At 39.9% G+C, this 14,340-nt stretch overlaps 2 protein-coding genes and 1 non-coding gene across 6 annotated transcripts in view; 2 read left to right on the top strand and 1 right to left on the bottom strand.

The window, feature by feature from the left end:
• Positions 1-11,797, bottom strand: part of Fnbp1l (formin binding protein 1 like) — a 115,857-nt gene extending 104,060 nt beyond the window's left edge. For all 3 annotated transcript variants that reach the window (XM_046461974.2, XM_058585296.1, XM_046461971.2), the window contains exon 1: positions 11,658-11,797. In XM_046461974.2, the coding sequence (XP_046317930.1) occupies positions 11,658-11,681 (24 nt within the window). In that variant the 5' untranslated portion in view covers positions 11,682-11,797. The remainder of the gene's footprint in view (positions 1-11,657) is intronic.
• LOC124105484 (U6 spliceosomal RNA) lies at positions 3,449-3,555 on the top strand. Its single transcript, XR_006855743.1, has one exon. It is a non-coding gene; the product is annotated as a U6 spliceosomal RNA (small nuclear RNA).
• LOC124104931 (uncharacterized) lies at positions 10,712-12,483 on the top strand. 2 transcript variants are annotated; one of them, XR_006855568.2, is made up of 2 exons: positions 10,712-11,838; positions 12,078-12,483. XR_006855568.2 is itself a non-coding variant. In XM_046461978.2 (2 exons), exon 1 carries the CDS (start codon positions 11,079-11,081, stop codon positions 11,691-11,693), a length of 615 nt encoding a protein of 204 aa, XP_046317934.1. In that variant the 5' UTR covers positions 10,713-11,078; the 3' UTR covers positions 11,694-11,726; positions 12,078-12,483. The 2 variants fall into 2 exon arrangements, 1 of the variants encoding a protein (XP_046317934.1); XM_046461978.2 differs by having other exon boundaries at positions 10,713-11,726.
• The last annotated feature ends 1,857 nt before the right edge of the window (positions 12,484-14,340 follow it).

The following is a 14,340-nucleotide window of genomic DNA, read 5'->3' as shown; positions in this document are numbered from 1 at the left end:
GAACATACGGATTACTTCACATAACATTTTTTTGTATGTGAGAACACTTAAAAACCTACTTTTGGCACTTTTCAAGTATACAACATTAATAACTGTGGTCATCATGATGTACAATAGATCTTCCAAATTCATCCCTCCTACTATAACAGTGGTCCACCTTACCTTTTGAACATAGTCCTTGCCCAGGACAGTGGCCCATGCCTGTAACCCCAGCAGCTCAGGAGGCTGAGACAGGAAAATCAGAGTTCAAAGCCAGCCTCAGCAAAAAGCAAGACACTAAGCAACTCAATGAGACCCTGTCTCTAAATAAAATACAAAATAGGGCTGGGGATGTGGCTCAGTGGTAGAGTACCCCTGAGTTCAATCCCTGGTACCAGGAGAAAAAAGAAAAAAAATCCCTTGCTACTTATTTTAAAAGGGACATATTTTTCTTTTCCTTTTCTCCCTCTCTCCCTTCCATAACCTGGGGGCAGGAAACAAGATTACCTTGAAGCTGGGTGTGGTGGCACACACCTGTAATCCCAGGAGCTTGAAAGGCTGAGACAAGAGGACTGCAAGTTCAAAGCCAGCCTCAGCGATGGCAAGGTGCTAAGCAACTCAGTGAGACCCTGTCTCTAAATAAAAAATACAAAATTGGGCTGGGGATGTAGCTCAGTGGTCAAGTGCCCCAGAGTTCTATACCCAGTATGGGGAAGGAAAAAAAAATCCACAGGAAGATGTCACCAGAACTAGGAAGTGACTATCCCCCAAATTAACAAGTGAATTTCAAAACATCACCAGGGTGCATCTGGGACCACCAGCCAGGCCACACCTGGAATGTAGCCTTTGAATAGCTTCTTTAAAAGCCCCGTTTTCCCTGATGGACAGAATAGCAGCCTCTGGGACAGAAGTCCCCTGTATTTCTCCTTTCCTAGCAAAGCAATAAAACTTCCTTTTTCTCAAAACCTGTGTCCTTGTTGTTGGATTGGCATCTGGGATAAGGATCGAGCTTTCTGTAACACTACCTAACTGAAATTTTGTGTCCTTTGACAAACACCTCTCCACTCCACCAGTGATTCTGGTAACTATCATTTTATTCTGTTTCTACAGGTTAAGACTTTTTTACACTCCACACACAAGTGAGACCATGTGGAATTTGATTTTCTGTGCCTGGTTTATATAATGTCCTCTGGGTTCATCCACGCTGACCCAAATGTCAGGATTTCCTTCTTTCAAAAGAAGGCCGAACAGTATTCCATTGCATTTACACATTTTTCTTTATTTGTTCATCCACTGATGAATACTTAACCTAGGCTGATTCTTGTTTTAGTCCACTTGTGCCACTACAACAAAATACCTGAGACCAGATAATTTATTAAAAAACAAATTTATTTTTCATAGTTCTGAGGTTGGGAAATCCAAGATTAAGGAATCAGCAGAACTAGCATCTGCAGAGTACTGTTCTCTGCTTCTAATATGGCACCTTGTTGCTGTGTCTTCACTTGGTAAAAGGGGAAAAAGGGATGGAAGGGGTGAACTCTCTCCCATAAACCCTTTTATAAGGGTTCTAATCATATCCACGAAGGCAGTTTTCAGGGCCAAATCACGTTCTGAAGGCCCCACTTAATACTGATGCATCGGGGGATGAAGTTTCAGCATGAATTCTGGAGGGTACACACACATTCAAACCACGGCAATTCCATATCTTAGCTATTGTCAATAATGCACAATAATCAAGGGAGGATTGACATCTCTTCAACATACTGATTTCATTTGCTTTTAATATATATCCAGCAGTGGGATTGTTGGATCATATGGCAGTTCTAGTTTTAATTCTTTAAGGCACCTCTACATTGTTTTACATAATGGCTATACTAATTTACATTCCAAACAATAGTGTACTGGAGTTTTCATCAAAATTTATCTTTCTTTTTTTTTTGACAATAGCCATTCTAACAGATGTGAGGTGACATCTTCTTGGGTTTTAATTTGCATCTCTCTTATGATTAGTGAGGTTGAACATTTTCACATACCCTGTTGGCCACTCATGTTTGTTTTTAATGGTGCTAGGATTGAGCCCAGGGCCTTGTACATGCTAGGCAAGTGCTATACCACACTAAGCTATACCCCAGGCCCTGTATGTCTTCTTTTGAATAATGTCTATTCATGTCCTTTGCCCATTTTTTAATCAGGTTATTTGTTTTCTTGATATTGAGTTGAGTTTCTTATATATTTTGAATATCAGTAAACTGTCTTGCAAACATTCTCCTATTCCATAGCTTTTTACTTCACTTTGATGTTTCATTTGCTGTGCATAAGCTTTTTAGTTCTATATAAATCCATTTATCTATTTTTGGTTTTGTTGCCTGTGCTTTTGAGCAACAAAAATCTTTTCCAGGCCCAATGTCATGACACTCTCCCCTGGTTTTCCTCTAGTATTTTTATAGTTTCAGGTCTTACACTTAAGTCTTTAATCCATTTTGAGTTGATTTTTTAATCAACCTATAAGGTGTGAGATGAAGAGCTAATTTCATTCCTTTGCACATGAATATCCATTTTCCCCCAAAAAACTTTATTTGATCTAAATAACAAACTAAGGCAATATTATTGCTCCAAAATGCAAGCAGAAGATACTACTGTAAACATTCATTCAGAAAACAAAATAACAAAACCAGCTTAGATGTTACAAATAAAATAGCAAAAATCTTGAATTCAACATAAGAACTTCCTGTTTCCAGTCATAGCAAGCTAGCTTATTTGGATCAGTTACCACTATTCCACTTTATTAAAACTGGAATATAATCTATATAAAATATATTTCAAAAAAAGATAAAGAAAGACAAGCCAAAATAATAAGGAATTGCAAGGTCACAGTAAAATAAAAGAGAGGATCCAGAAAGATATAAAAGCACACAAACTGCTTCTTTCCTAGGATGTTTGCCAATCCCAAAAAACTAGATCTTAGTTTTAATAACACAGCAGGAGATAAGGGGATAGAATTCTGTTACGTGGTTATTAAATCAGAATTCACATAACAGAATTTCAAGCCTTAAACTTGGTTTAAGGTAGTCCCAGACTAGTAGTGACCCCAAGTACAAGGCAAAAGAAAATATAAACACTATAAATACAATAAAATATACAACTAATCACAGAGAGATGATTCTAACAAACATCATGTTAAATGGAAGAAGTCACATACAGGAGTTTATATTGTGTGATATAATTTATATGAAGTTAAAATCTAGTCCATCCTGATACAAATCAGAATAGTTGTTACCTTTGAGAAAGGTATTTAACTGAGATAGCCTATGGAAATTTCCTTATCTTGATCGTGGTGGGAGTTACATGAAAAAAAAAAAAAAAAAAAACCCATGGGCTGGGGATATAGCTCAGTTGGTACAGTGCTTGCCTCGCAGACATAAAGCCCTGGATTCAATCCCCAACACCACCAAAAAAAAGAAATCCTTAAGTGCTCACTTCAATAGCAGGTACTCTAAAATTGGAATGACACAGAGAAGACTAGCATGGCCCTGGAGCAAAGATAACACATGAATTCATGAAGCATTCCATATTTTTAAAGAATGAAATTATGGCATTTGCCAGTAAATGGATGGGACTGAGAACATCATGCTAAGTGAAATAAGCCAATCTCAAAAAAACCAAAGACCAAATGTTGTCTCTGATATGTGGATGCTAACCCACAATTAAGGAGAGTAGGCAAGGAAAAAATAGAATTTCATTGGATTAGACAAAGGAGAACAAAGGGAAGGAAGGGGGGATGAGAATGGGAAAGACAGTAGAATAAATCAGACATAAATTGCCTTTACTCATATATGAAATACAAGTGTAACTCCACATTATGTACAACCGCAAAAATGGGATCCTAATTGATCCACAGAAACCATTGCTTTCAGGGAGGGGGTGGGTGTGGGCATGGGTTGTACTCCATGTATATATGTCAAAATATGCTTTATGGTCATACATATCTAAAAATAACAAATAGAAAAGTTGAAAAAAATGTACTTAAACTAAAGGTCATTTTACAGTTAGAAAACTTTTTACCATAAATATGTACAATTATGCATCAATTAAAAATGTCAAAAGAAAAAAAATAAAATTACATGATCTCAAAAAAATCTTTAAACTGTACATATTAGATTTGCCTACTTACGAATGTTACACCTTAATGAAACCTTAAAAATGACAGTGAAATAAAGAAATATTCAGATAAAAAAGAAAACTATTATTAATTATTTTCAGCCTTGGCAAATAGTAAAGAATGTTAATTTAGTTTATAATCTAGGTTGGTCCAGAAGATTGATTCAAAAGCAATCGTTTCTTTTTTTTTTTTTTTAGTTGTCAATGGACCTTTATTTTATTTATTGATACGTGGTGCTGAGAATCGAACCCAGTGCCTCACACATGCTAGGCAAGTGCTCTGCCACTGAGCCACAACCCCAGCCATATATACATGGAGTACAACCCAGGCCCACACCCGCCCCCGCCCTGAAAGCAATGGTTTCTGTGGCTTTTTTTTTTTTTTACCACAGCTATTCTACTTCAATGATTTTGACTTTTATAATTTATACTAGAAAAAGATAACCTCTAACCATTCACATTTACCAAAAATTTCAGTGACATCTTAACATTTTACTCTCTGAAAATCAATCTTTTATCAATTAATAATAGCCTCAGACAATTTACACTGACCTTCTTATACATGACCATCAATACTGACCATCAATAGTCAAAGTATGTAACAAACAACTGGGTGTTCACTGTTCTAATTTTTAGAATCTAGAAGGCCATGAATATGTTATCCCTTAAGCTAATCAATTATACTCAAAAAAATCAAGGAAATGAGAATCCCAGACCTAAATAGAGAAATTTTTCATATGAAAAGTCACTAGTTATATTTCCAGATTACAAAAATGACTCCTAAGGTCAAAGACATGAAAGGTACAGTCCTTTCTCAGAATCCACAGGAGACTGGCTCCAGAGAACCTCCCACAGATACTATCTGCAGATGCTAAAGTCCCTCAAATAAAATGGCCTAATATTTGCATATAACCTATTCATGTCCTCCTGCACATCTTCCCAAAAACTTTAATTCATCTCTAGATTATTATTAATACCTAATACAATGTAAATGCTAGGTAAATAGCTATTATACTGAATTGTTTCAGGTATAACAACAAGAAAAAAAATTTTATATTTCCTGTATAGTGTAATTTTCTTTCCTGAATATTTTCAATCCACAGTTGGTTGAATCCACATGTGTAGAACCCACAGATGACTAACTATGTACACCTTGAGGGAAAAAAACTAAACCACCCTAGTATTCAAAACATAATGAGTATAAAGTTATAGCGATCCACTGAATTCTTCCACTGAGTCAACAAATATTTGAGAGCTGATTGAATGCCAATTCCTTTCCTAAAAATTGAGTATACAGCAGGGACACAGCTGGAACACAACAGATACCTTTTACTCCTAAAAACAACAAAATAATAGTGTGCCAAAAGTAGGAAAATCTACCTCCATACATTTATGCTTTTAAAACTATAACAAGTATAGAATACTATTTCACATCCCTCATGAGATTTTTTTGTTGTTGTAGTTGGATACAATACTTTGATTTTATTTATCCACTGAGCCACAACCCCAGCCTCTCCATGAGATTTTTTTAAATCTGCTAATTAGTTCCCAAGAAAAACTGCCCCTAAACAACAAATATTAATAACTAATTTGGTTATTTTGGTTATAATAGGGATTTTTTTTTCTTCTTATTCTTCTCTTAGTTTCCATACAAATTCTAAGTGCTGAATCCCACATTAACAAAGCAGTCAGATATTATCTTACAATGCCTGACAGCATCCCTTATGCTATGAAAGAAGTTTCAAAGGACTAGTCAATGAAAATTATGCAAAAGCAATCATAGGTTTTACCACAACTTATTTTAGGAAAAAAAGGAAAAACAATGAAAGGTACAGATTACAATATTATATTATCTGTAACCCCAACAGTCTATGATCAAAGTGTAATTTCCAGTTTATTTATTTTTTAGTTTTCGGTGGACACAACATCTTTATTTTATTTGTATGTAGTCCTGAGGATCGAACCCAGTGCCCCGCGCATGCCAGGCAAGCACGTTACCGCTTGAGCCACATCCCCAGCCCATAATTTCCAGTTTTTAAAGCATTTTTCCTTCTATCATCAAGGGGTACACCAAGCAGAGGGAGAAACAGGAATAAGTAGAGATGTGAGGAGATAAAAGGAGGGTTGGAAGATATTGATGGAGCTGAAGCATTTGGTTTATAAGAGCAGTGGGCAACAGATGGGAGGAGAGGTAGTTTGGGATTGAGTGGCAGGAATGAGAAATTTAGATTCTCTTTGGGAATCATTTTGTTACATGAGAAAACTCACAAACTAATAATTAAAGCAGAAACTGGGGTATTAAAACTCACTGCTTTTTCCCAGTATATACCCCCTTTATCTTCAGAAACAACTCTAGTAACTAAATTGACATAAAAGTAAAAATAATAAGTCACAGATAAGAAGGGAGGACAATACAAACAAGTTGCAGTAATAATGTAAGTAAAAAATAAATACAACTGGGGGCTGGGACTATAGCTCAGTGGTAGAGCACATGTGAGACACTGGGTTGGATCCTTAGCACCACATAAAAATAAACAAATAAAATAAAGGCATTCTGTCACTCTACAACTATGAAAATTTTTTTTAAAAATACAACTGATTTCAGAACCATATCATATTATTAAAAGAACCAACATACTTCCAGTATTTTTGCAGAAATGATAATACCAATACAACTTACATCTTCTAAAACCCAGAGAATTCCCCTTCCAACAAAGAAATTAGAAGAAGAAAGAGGTAATCCCTTCTACTAACACAAACTAAGATTTCCTTTGGTGGATTTTTAAATAGTCTAAATGGTCTGAAAATCGGGTTAATTATATGCTAATACCTAATTACACACACACTCTCTCTCACACACACTAGGTTCATGAGACAAGCATTCAGCCAGATCAATCTACCCTTCATCAGTCCCAATCTACCCTTCATCACTTTTCAGGCATTCTACACTTAAATTCAAGTCAAATCTAACTATTACACCGAGGTCAGCGCAGCCAACGTGCACTAAAGATCCTACCAATGTCAGGCTTTATGCCAGGCAGTATGCTGATAGCTGAGGAGAAAGCAATGAATCAGACAATAAATAAGCAATGAATAATACATGCTCTCTGCCCTCTAGGAACTTCTCAGGAACTCCCACATGCATAACCCTCCTTATTTCGAAACCCAGGTGAAATGATACAGCCTTCCTAAAGCTTTCCATACAAAGAATCGAGTAATTTTTCACAGCTTTAAATTCCATTAGTCACTCTCTACTTGTTTCAGGGTTACTTCTAAAGTCTTATTTCACTTTATATGCTATTCGAGGCTCATACAGCTAGCCAACTGATCTTTTAGCATGCCCCCCACAAAGCCTAGTTTAGTGCATAGGCTATGATGAGCAAGAAATAAACATCTGTTAAACAATCAAGCATTGGTCTTTTTTTTATCTTTGTGGTATGTCAGATATACATAGTTGAACTGAAATATAAGGCAATTTTTGCATCCTATAAAACAAAACTTTAATGTATTTTTTCCTATCAGTTAATATGCTGCAGGTATGATTATATTCACCCCAAAGTATCTTTTTTTTTTTTGCTCTTAAACTGAATTTAAAAATTGAAGATTACTAGATACTACCTACTGATACAAAAGATACTCAGTTAATAAACCAATACTATTCTCTTGCCATGTTTTCTATCTACAAACAAGGGCTGATAAACAGAAATAAACAGGTAGAAAATTTTTTTGTTTTTTGTTTTTGTTTTTGTGATGCTGGGGATTGAACCCATTGCCTTGTGCATGCAAGGCAAGCACTCTACAAACTGAGCTATATCCCCCAGCCCAATTTTTTGGTTTTTGTTGTTGTTGTTGAAGTTTCCAGCCAAACACATTTTATAGATTGGAAAAAGGAGAAAAGAGAGCAAGTATTTTAAGAAAAAGGCAGCCAGGTGAGGTGGCACATGCCTGTAATCCCAGCAGTTTGGGAGGCTATAATATCAGCAGCTCAGGAGGCGGACAGAAGGATGAGTTCAAAGCCAGCCTCAGCAACTTAGTGAGGTGCTTAGTAACTCAGTGAGACCCTGTCTCTAAATAAAACATTTAAAAAAAGGGCTGGGGATGTGACTCAATGGTTAAGCATCCCTGGGTTCAATCCCCAGGAAAGAAGGAAGGAAGAAAGGTAAAGAGGGAGAGAAAGAAGGAAGGGAGGAGAGAAAGGCAAGGAAGGAGTGGAAATGAGTGGTCCTGGAAGTAGCAAAGAAAAGGAAACACCTGTTAGAGGCAGCTCTCCAGTTTCCATCTTATTTTCATCAAAATGGAATGGTGATATAAAACAGGTACCTTGATAACTCTCACCCTCCTTCATTGATACCAACACTACCTGCAATACAATGCTGAACAGGACAATTTTTTTTTTTTTAACCAACAGAAGGGAAAATAAGATATAAACAAATATTGACAGGCACAGTGGTGCATGCCTATAATCCCAAGGACTCAGAATGCTGAAGCAGATGGATCACAAGTTTGAGGCAAACCTCAGCAACCTAACAAGGCCCTAAACAACTTAGTGAGACCCTGTTTCACCAAAAAAAAAAAAAAAAAGTAGAAAGGGCTGGGGGCATAGCTCAATGGTAAAGCACTGGAGATCACTCCCCAGGACAAAATATATATATATATATATATATATATATATATATATATATATATATTTATCCTATGTCTATTTTCCTAAGCTTTGAATATACAAGAAATAATAAGCCAGGGCTGTACCTACTTCAAAACCACTTGGGCCTGGAGCAGTGGCCCCAGTCTGTAATCCCAGCAGTTTAGGAGGCTGAGGCAAGAGGATCCGGAGTTCAAAACCAGCCTCAGCAACCATGGCCCTAAGGAACTCAGCGACACCCTGTCTCTAAATAAAATACAAAACAGGGCTGGGAGTGTGGCTCAGTGGTTGTATGACCCTGAGTTCAACAACTGCTACCAAAAAAAAAAAAAAAAAAACACGCTGGGCAACATAGCATATAACAAGACCTGTTTCAAAAAATAATAATATAATGTGGTAGTCCCATAATAAAGAGAATACACCCAGAAAGTATAGGCTGGAGAGAGGGAGTTAATAGGAATTGGTCAAGAGAGGGCATTCCAGATAGTAATATCAATGTAGGTTACTATTTTGGAGTTACAAAAGTAATACAGGTTGAGAACAGCTAATTTGAAAATCTGAAATCCCAAATTTTTGCAACGTGCTGGCACAAGTGGAAAATTCTACACCTGACTTCCTATGATAGTCACAGTCAAAACACAAGCACAGTAAAAATGCTGTATAAAATTATCTTCAGGTTATGTAAGATGTATATGAAACAAATGAATTTTGTGTTTAGATTTTCAAAAATACCTCATTATGTAAATGCAAGTATTCCAAACTCTTAAAAAAAAAAAAAAAAAACTGGAAATCTGTTCTGGTGCCAAGCATTTTAGCTGTCACCTCAAAATGACTCTAAATTTTATCAAGGTAGAGCCAACACCATAAGTCTTCGAAATAAATATCACCACACACACACTGTACTTTCTGTATGCCACACACAATAATTGCTTTATTTTTTGAACAAAACTAAATTCCAACAGCAGTTTCGTGTCTTTGAAAAAATGATAGAGAGCCAGTCATGATGGCTGTAATCCCAGCAACTCAGGAGGCTGAAGCAGAAGAATGACAAGTTCTGTACCAGGCTCAGCAACTTACGGAGGTCCTCAACAACTTAGCAAGACCCTCTCTCCACAGAAAGTGAAAAGGACTGGGGGATATGGCTCAATGATTAAGCATCCCTGGGTGGTTCAACTCCCGGTACCAAAAAAAAAGGGATGTAGAAATAAAAATTTCATAGGGTGATCACGATGACTTGGGAGGCTGAGACAGGATAATCGCAAATTCCACACCAGCCTTGACAAGTTAGTGAGACTATATCTCAAAATAAAAATCAACAAGGGCTGGGGATGTAACTTGGTGCTCTTCTAATTATGAAAATGGGAAACAAAACTATATCCAGTTCTGTTCATGACACTGCAATCAATCAGAACGTACTAAGTAAAAAGGTATTAATAATTAAGATCCTAATCAATGTAAAAAGCTGAATTTTACATAATTCATTTATGTACATTCCTCCCCATTATTAGAACAATTAATGTTATCTTAGAAACGGAATAGATAGGTTCCTGCGATATTTTTCTCTTGGATGGTGTGTTTGCAGACAGGGCAGGTACTAGTTCATGTTGCAGGAGATTCCTGGGCTCGCTAAATAGGGGTTCAACTAGATGCATTCTAAAGTCTTTCAGTTAAAAAATTCCCTATCTGTAAGACGTGAAAAATAAGAAAACATTTTGTTCTTCAATTAATCGGATTTGCTTTCACTTCCATCCTAACAGTTCACCTACATAACTCGAAAGTTATTTCTCCCCTTTCTGTGCAGAGATTTCCCGAGACTCTCGCAAACAAAAGGCACGGAAAATATGCACAGGTGGGATAAAAAGGGGAGTGGCCGAGGCCGCGCGGCTCTCGGGACAGCGCCCCCACGCTGCGGGTTTCTCCTGCCGCACCTGAGAAATCACTGCCCTCCACACCTCCACCCTCCCGTGGCGGCGTCGGGAACAAATTCTCAGACCTATTACCCTCCACCCGCACCTTGGCCAGATACTGGGCATATTCTGGAGCCTCCAGAGCCCAAGAAAGGCAAGGAGAAAAGAGAAAGAAAAGGAGAGAGGACGAGAGAGGATAAAGAACGGAAGGGAAATAAAGCAACCCAGCGGCCGCGCGCTCCTTTTGGCAAAATTAGCTTCCCCAAGGATCACTCAATCTAATTCAGATCACAAAAGCCAATGCTGCAGCCCAAGGGCTGAAGCCGGGGTAACCCAGTCGGGAGTCCCCCAGAGGTACGCCGATCCGGAGAACTAAGGCACGGAGAGGGAAAATGGGTGTGTGGGCTGGGCCTGGCTGGCCGGAGGCCGGGCTCCGAACAAAGCCGCCCAGCTCCCCCTACCTGGGGCTTGGGCGGCGCCGCCCCGCAGGGAGCCGCCCCAGCCCCACAGTCACTAGCCCCGGCTGGGGGTCGCAGAGGACGCCCTCCCCGCCAGCGAACTGCGCCCCTTCCGGACAATGGGCCCCCTCCCCCGCCTCCAGGCGGGCAGATACAAAGGGAGAGGAGAGCAGCCGGCGCGGAGCCAAGCGTCCGGAAAGTGAAGGCGGGGAAGGGAGAGAGGACGCGAGAAGAACGCGGCGGACGCGGGAGCCCGCGGGCCTCTGCCGGGCCGTCCAGGGCGCTGCCCCTCCGCGGCGGCGGAGGCGGGAGAGTGGTCTGGCCGTCCCTTCGACCGCCCAGCAGAGGAGGGAAGAAAGCGCCACACACAAAGAGGAGCGGGACTCCCACCATCCGACAGCGCCGAAGCGGGACCGCCTGACGCGCTCTGGCTGCCGACGGTCAGCGGCGCCCGCCAGCCCGCGCCTCCAGGGAGCTGGGGAACCGTGCGGGGCGCCCCTCTTTCGCACTCACCCACAGCTCCGTGCCCCAGCTCATGGCGGAACTTGAGGCGACTCGGATCGTCTGGCAGATCCGCTGTCGGTACGTCCGTCGGCTTCGCAGTCAATGTGTCCGACTTCTTCTTCTGGCTAGCCGGCAGGCTCGCGTCTGAACGCCTTTGCCTCGAAAGGTGCCGCCACCGCCGGGTTCCCCAGTGAGTGAGAGAGACACGACTGGAGAAGCCGCCGCCGCGTCCCCGCCTCCCGGAGCCGGGAGGGAGGGGGCCTGGGCCAAGGGAAGGCGGGACGTGGAGCGGGGAGGGGGCGGGGCGCGGTGCACCCTGGGATCGGGGCGGACCCGCGCTCGTTTGGCTGCGACCGGCGGGGTCCCCTCGAGGATGTCCTCCCCACTCGCCTCTCACGCACGAGGTCTGTTCTCTGTGTCCCTTGGTAGGCGGACCGTCCGCCCCACTCCTGTCGCCACTCGGATTCCTGCCTCCAAGATGGAAAGGGAGAGGAGGAAAAGACGCCCACTGCCCCTTCTCTGCCCGGAGCTCCCTTAACTGAGGCAACTGCAGACACCCGCATTTCCCGCCGGTGGTTTCCTCGTCTTCGGAGCACCCTGACAAAGAAACCTCATCCACATCCTCGGGTTTAGATTGAGGAGGGGTGGGTGTGTGGGTGTGTGGGGCGCGGTGTTAATTAAAAATCTTGTTGGTTTAGGAGATCTCTCTTTTCAGGCCTGATGCTTCGATCTTAACGTTTTTGGGAATCATTGAAACGTGGAAGGTTGAACGTCAAATGCGAATACAGCATGCCTCCGATTCTCTTTTTAATAAAGTATTATAATTTTACTATAAGTTATTTCAGAAAATCATGAAAAAGGACAAATCGTCCGATAATTATTTGGGGAAGTTGTCACGGCATGAGATAGGAGTCCATTTCTCTTATCTCCTATGCAGGTGGCCCAGCTGGTCACCTGCAGAAGATGAGACACGAAGAAGTTTGCCTGATTTCTAGGATGGGCACCTGTGGGTGGGGGTTCAGTGGGAGGAGAGGCCAGGTGTCTCCCTGATCGTGCAAACAACCTATTAAGAACTTCTAATATCATCTATCTCAGAATATACAAACCTTGGAGACAGGTCCATCACTTTTTTCCCCCCCTCTATAGAATTGTTTTCCTAACTCCATAATTAGGCAGTCAGCAGTTTGGCTAGTGCTTCTAGATATCAAGTACTTACGCTTATAATTGGTTGTCTCCGAAAACATTTTTCAATCCAGTCAACTAGTAGCGTACTCAGTGAGTAATGACAGCTGGGTGTCCTCCCAACAGGTTCTGTGTCAGCATTTGAAACTCCTCCCCCGACGTGGCCAACACTGGTGAACCGGATTCTTCTGCTTTAAACCGGGTTCTTGCACTCCCTCAGGGTTGAGGCACTTAGCTGGAGCTTTCTGGATAGTACAACCTCTACTCTTGCTAAATAGTTTGCTGCTCTTCTCTGAGGTAGCTTGAACATACAGATTCCATATGAAATGCTTAGTTGTACCATGCCATGGAAGTCTCTGGAACATTGAACACAACACCCTAATATTTTTCTATACTGTCTCTATTTCAGATAGAATTTCTTCAAGGTTATTTATATCACCTAACACTGCTAACCACTTCTTTCTCATCTCTCTTCCTCTCACTCCCTAGACATCTTTAAATGTGTTGAGCATTCACAAATAACACTAATTAGTAATGGAAATGGATGTAGTTATCAAATGAATGTCTCATTGTTTAGAACCATTCCAATTCTAAGATTTATTATATCTAAATACTGTCAAAAAGTTAAGGCATAAGGACTACAATTTAAATGAAAATTGTGTTTTCCCTTTAAAAAGTAAAATAATCTACCATTTGTGTTAAATATTATCCCTAATCATGCTGTCTACATAATTCCCCAATAGAATATAAAGTCTTACCTCCAAGATAAGCATTTTTCTTCCAAATTTTCTAAACAGATTCCACACTTAAAACAATTTATTTCTCTTCAAAAAAGTTAGATTTGTGGGCATCAAACTTAATATATCAAACATATACATTTTTCAATATTCTCCATTACTATGAATTTAGGCATAATTCATATGACCAACTTAAATTGATAATCTCCTAAGCAATTATTTGTAACATACAAAATTATTTCATATTAAAATCACTATTTACTTCAATGTTTTCAAGCAAAAGTGATTAAAAAGTGAAAACTACGGCCAGGGGAGTAGCTCAGTGATAGAACACTTGTCTAGCATGCTCAAGGTCCCAGGGTTCAATCCCCAGCACAACAAAAGAAAAAAGAAAATTCTCACAATGAAGTGTTCTATTTAGTGTCATATTTTGTTTCAAAAATAAAGATTAATCAGATTTCAAAGTATTCCTTTTTATAACATTTCTGGAACTATATAGGCATTTTAGCTGACAGATGCACAAATTTGTTTTTTGCACAAATTCATGTGTATTATCAGCATGGCAATTTATAAGACTGAGTTTTTACATAATCAGAGTTATTTGGATATAGTTATTTTTATATGTGATTAAATCTTTATGAACCCATGGGAAGGCATTTTGTAGCAGTTCAAACACATGGTTTTTATCTCTTAAGTTAAAACATAACTCAAATCTTGTTTTGTATTTTTGTTTTGGTTCTGTGGATTGAACCTGAAGCATTTTACCACTGAGC

The sequence above is a fragment of the Marmota monax genome, unplaced genomic scaffold (assembly GCF_021218885.2).
Source record: "Marmota monax isolate L192 unplaced genomic scaffold, Marmota_monax_Labrador192_F-V1.1 WCK01_AAM20220418_F8-fsc00070, whole genome shotgun sequence".
NCBI classification, from domain to species: Eukaryota; Metazoa; Chordata; class Mammalia; order Rodentia; family Sciuridae; genus Marmota; species Marmota monax.
Note: the sequence above shows the minus strand (reverse complement) of the source record. Positions and strands in the feature narration are given on the sequence as shown.

Coding starts and splice junctions, on each gene's coding strand:
- LOC124104931 (XM_046461978.2), top strand. CDS start 11,079: ATGGGTGTGTGGGCTGGGCCTGGCTGGCCGGAGGCCGGGCTCCGAACA.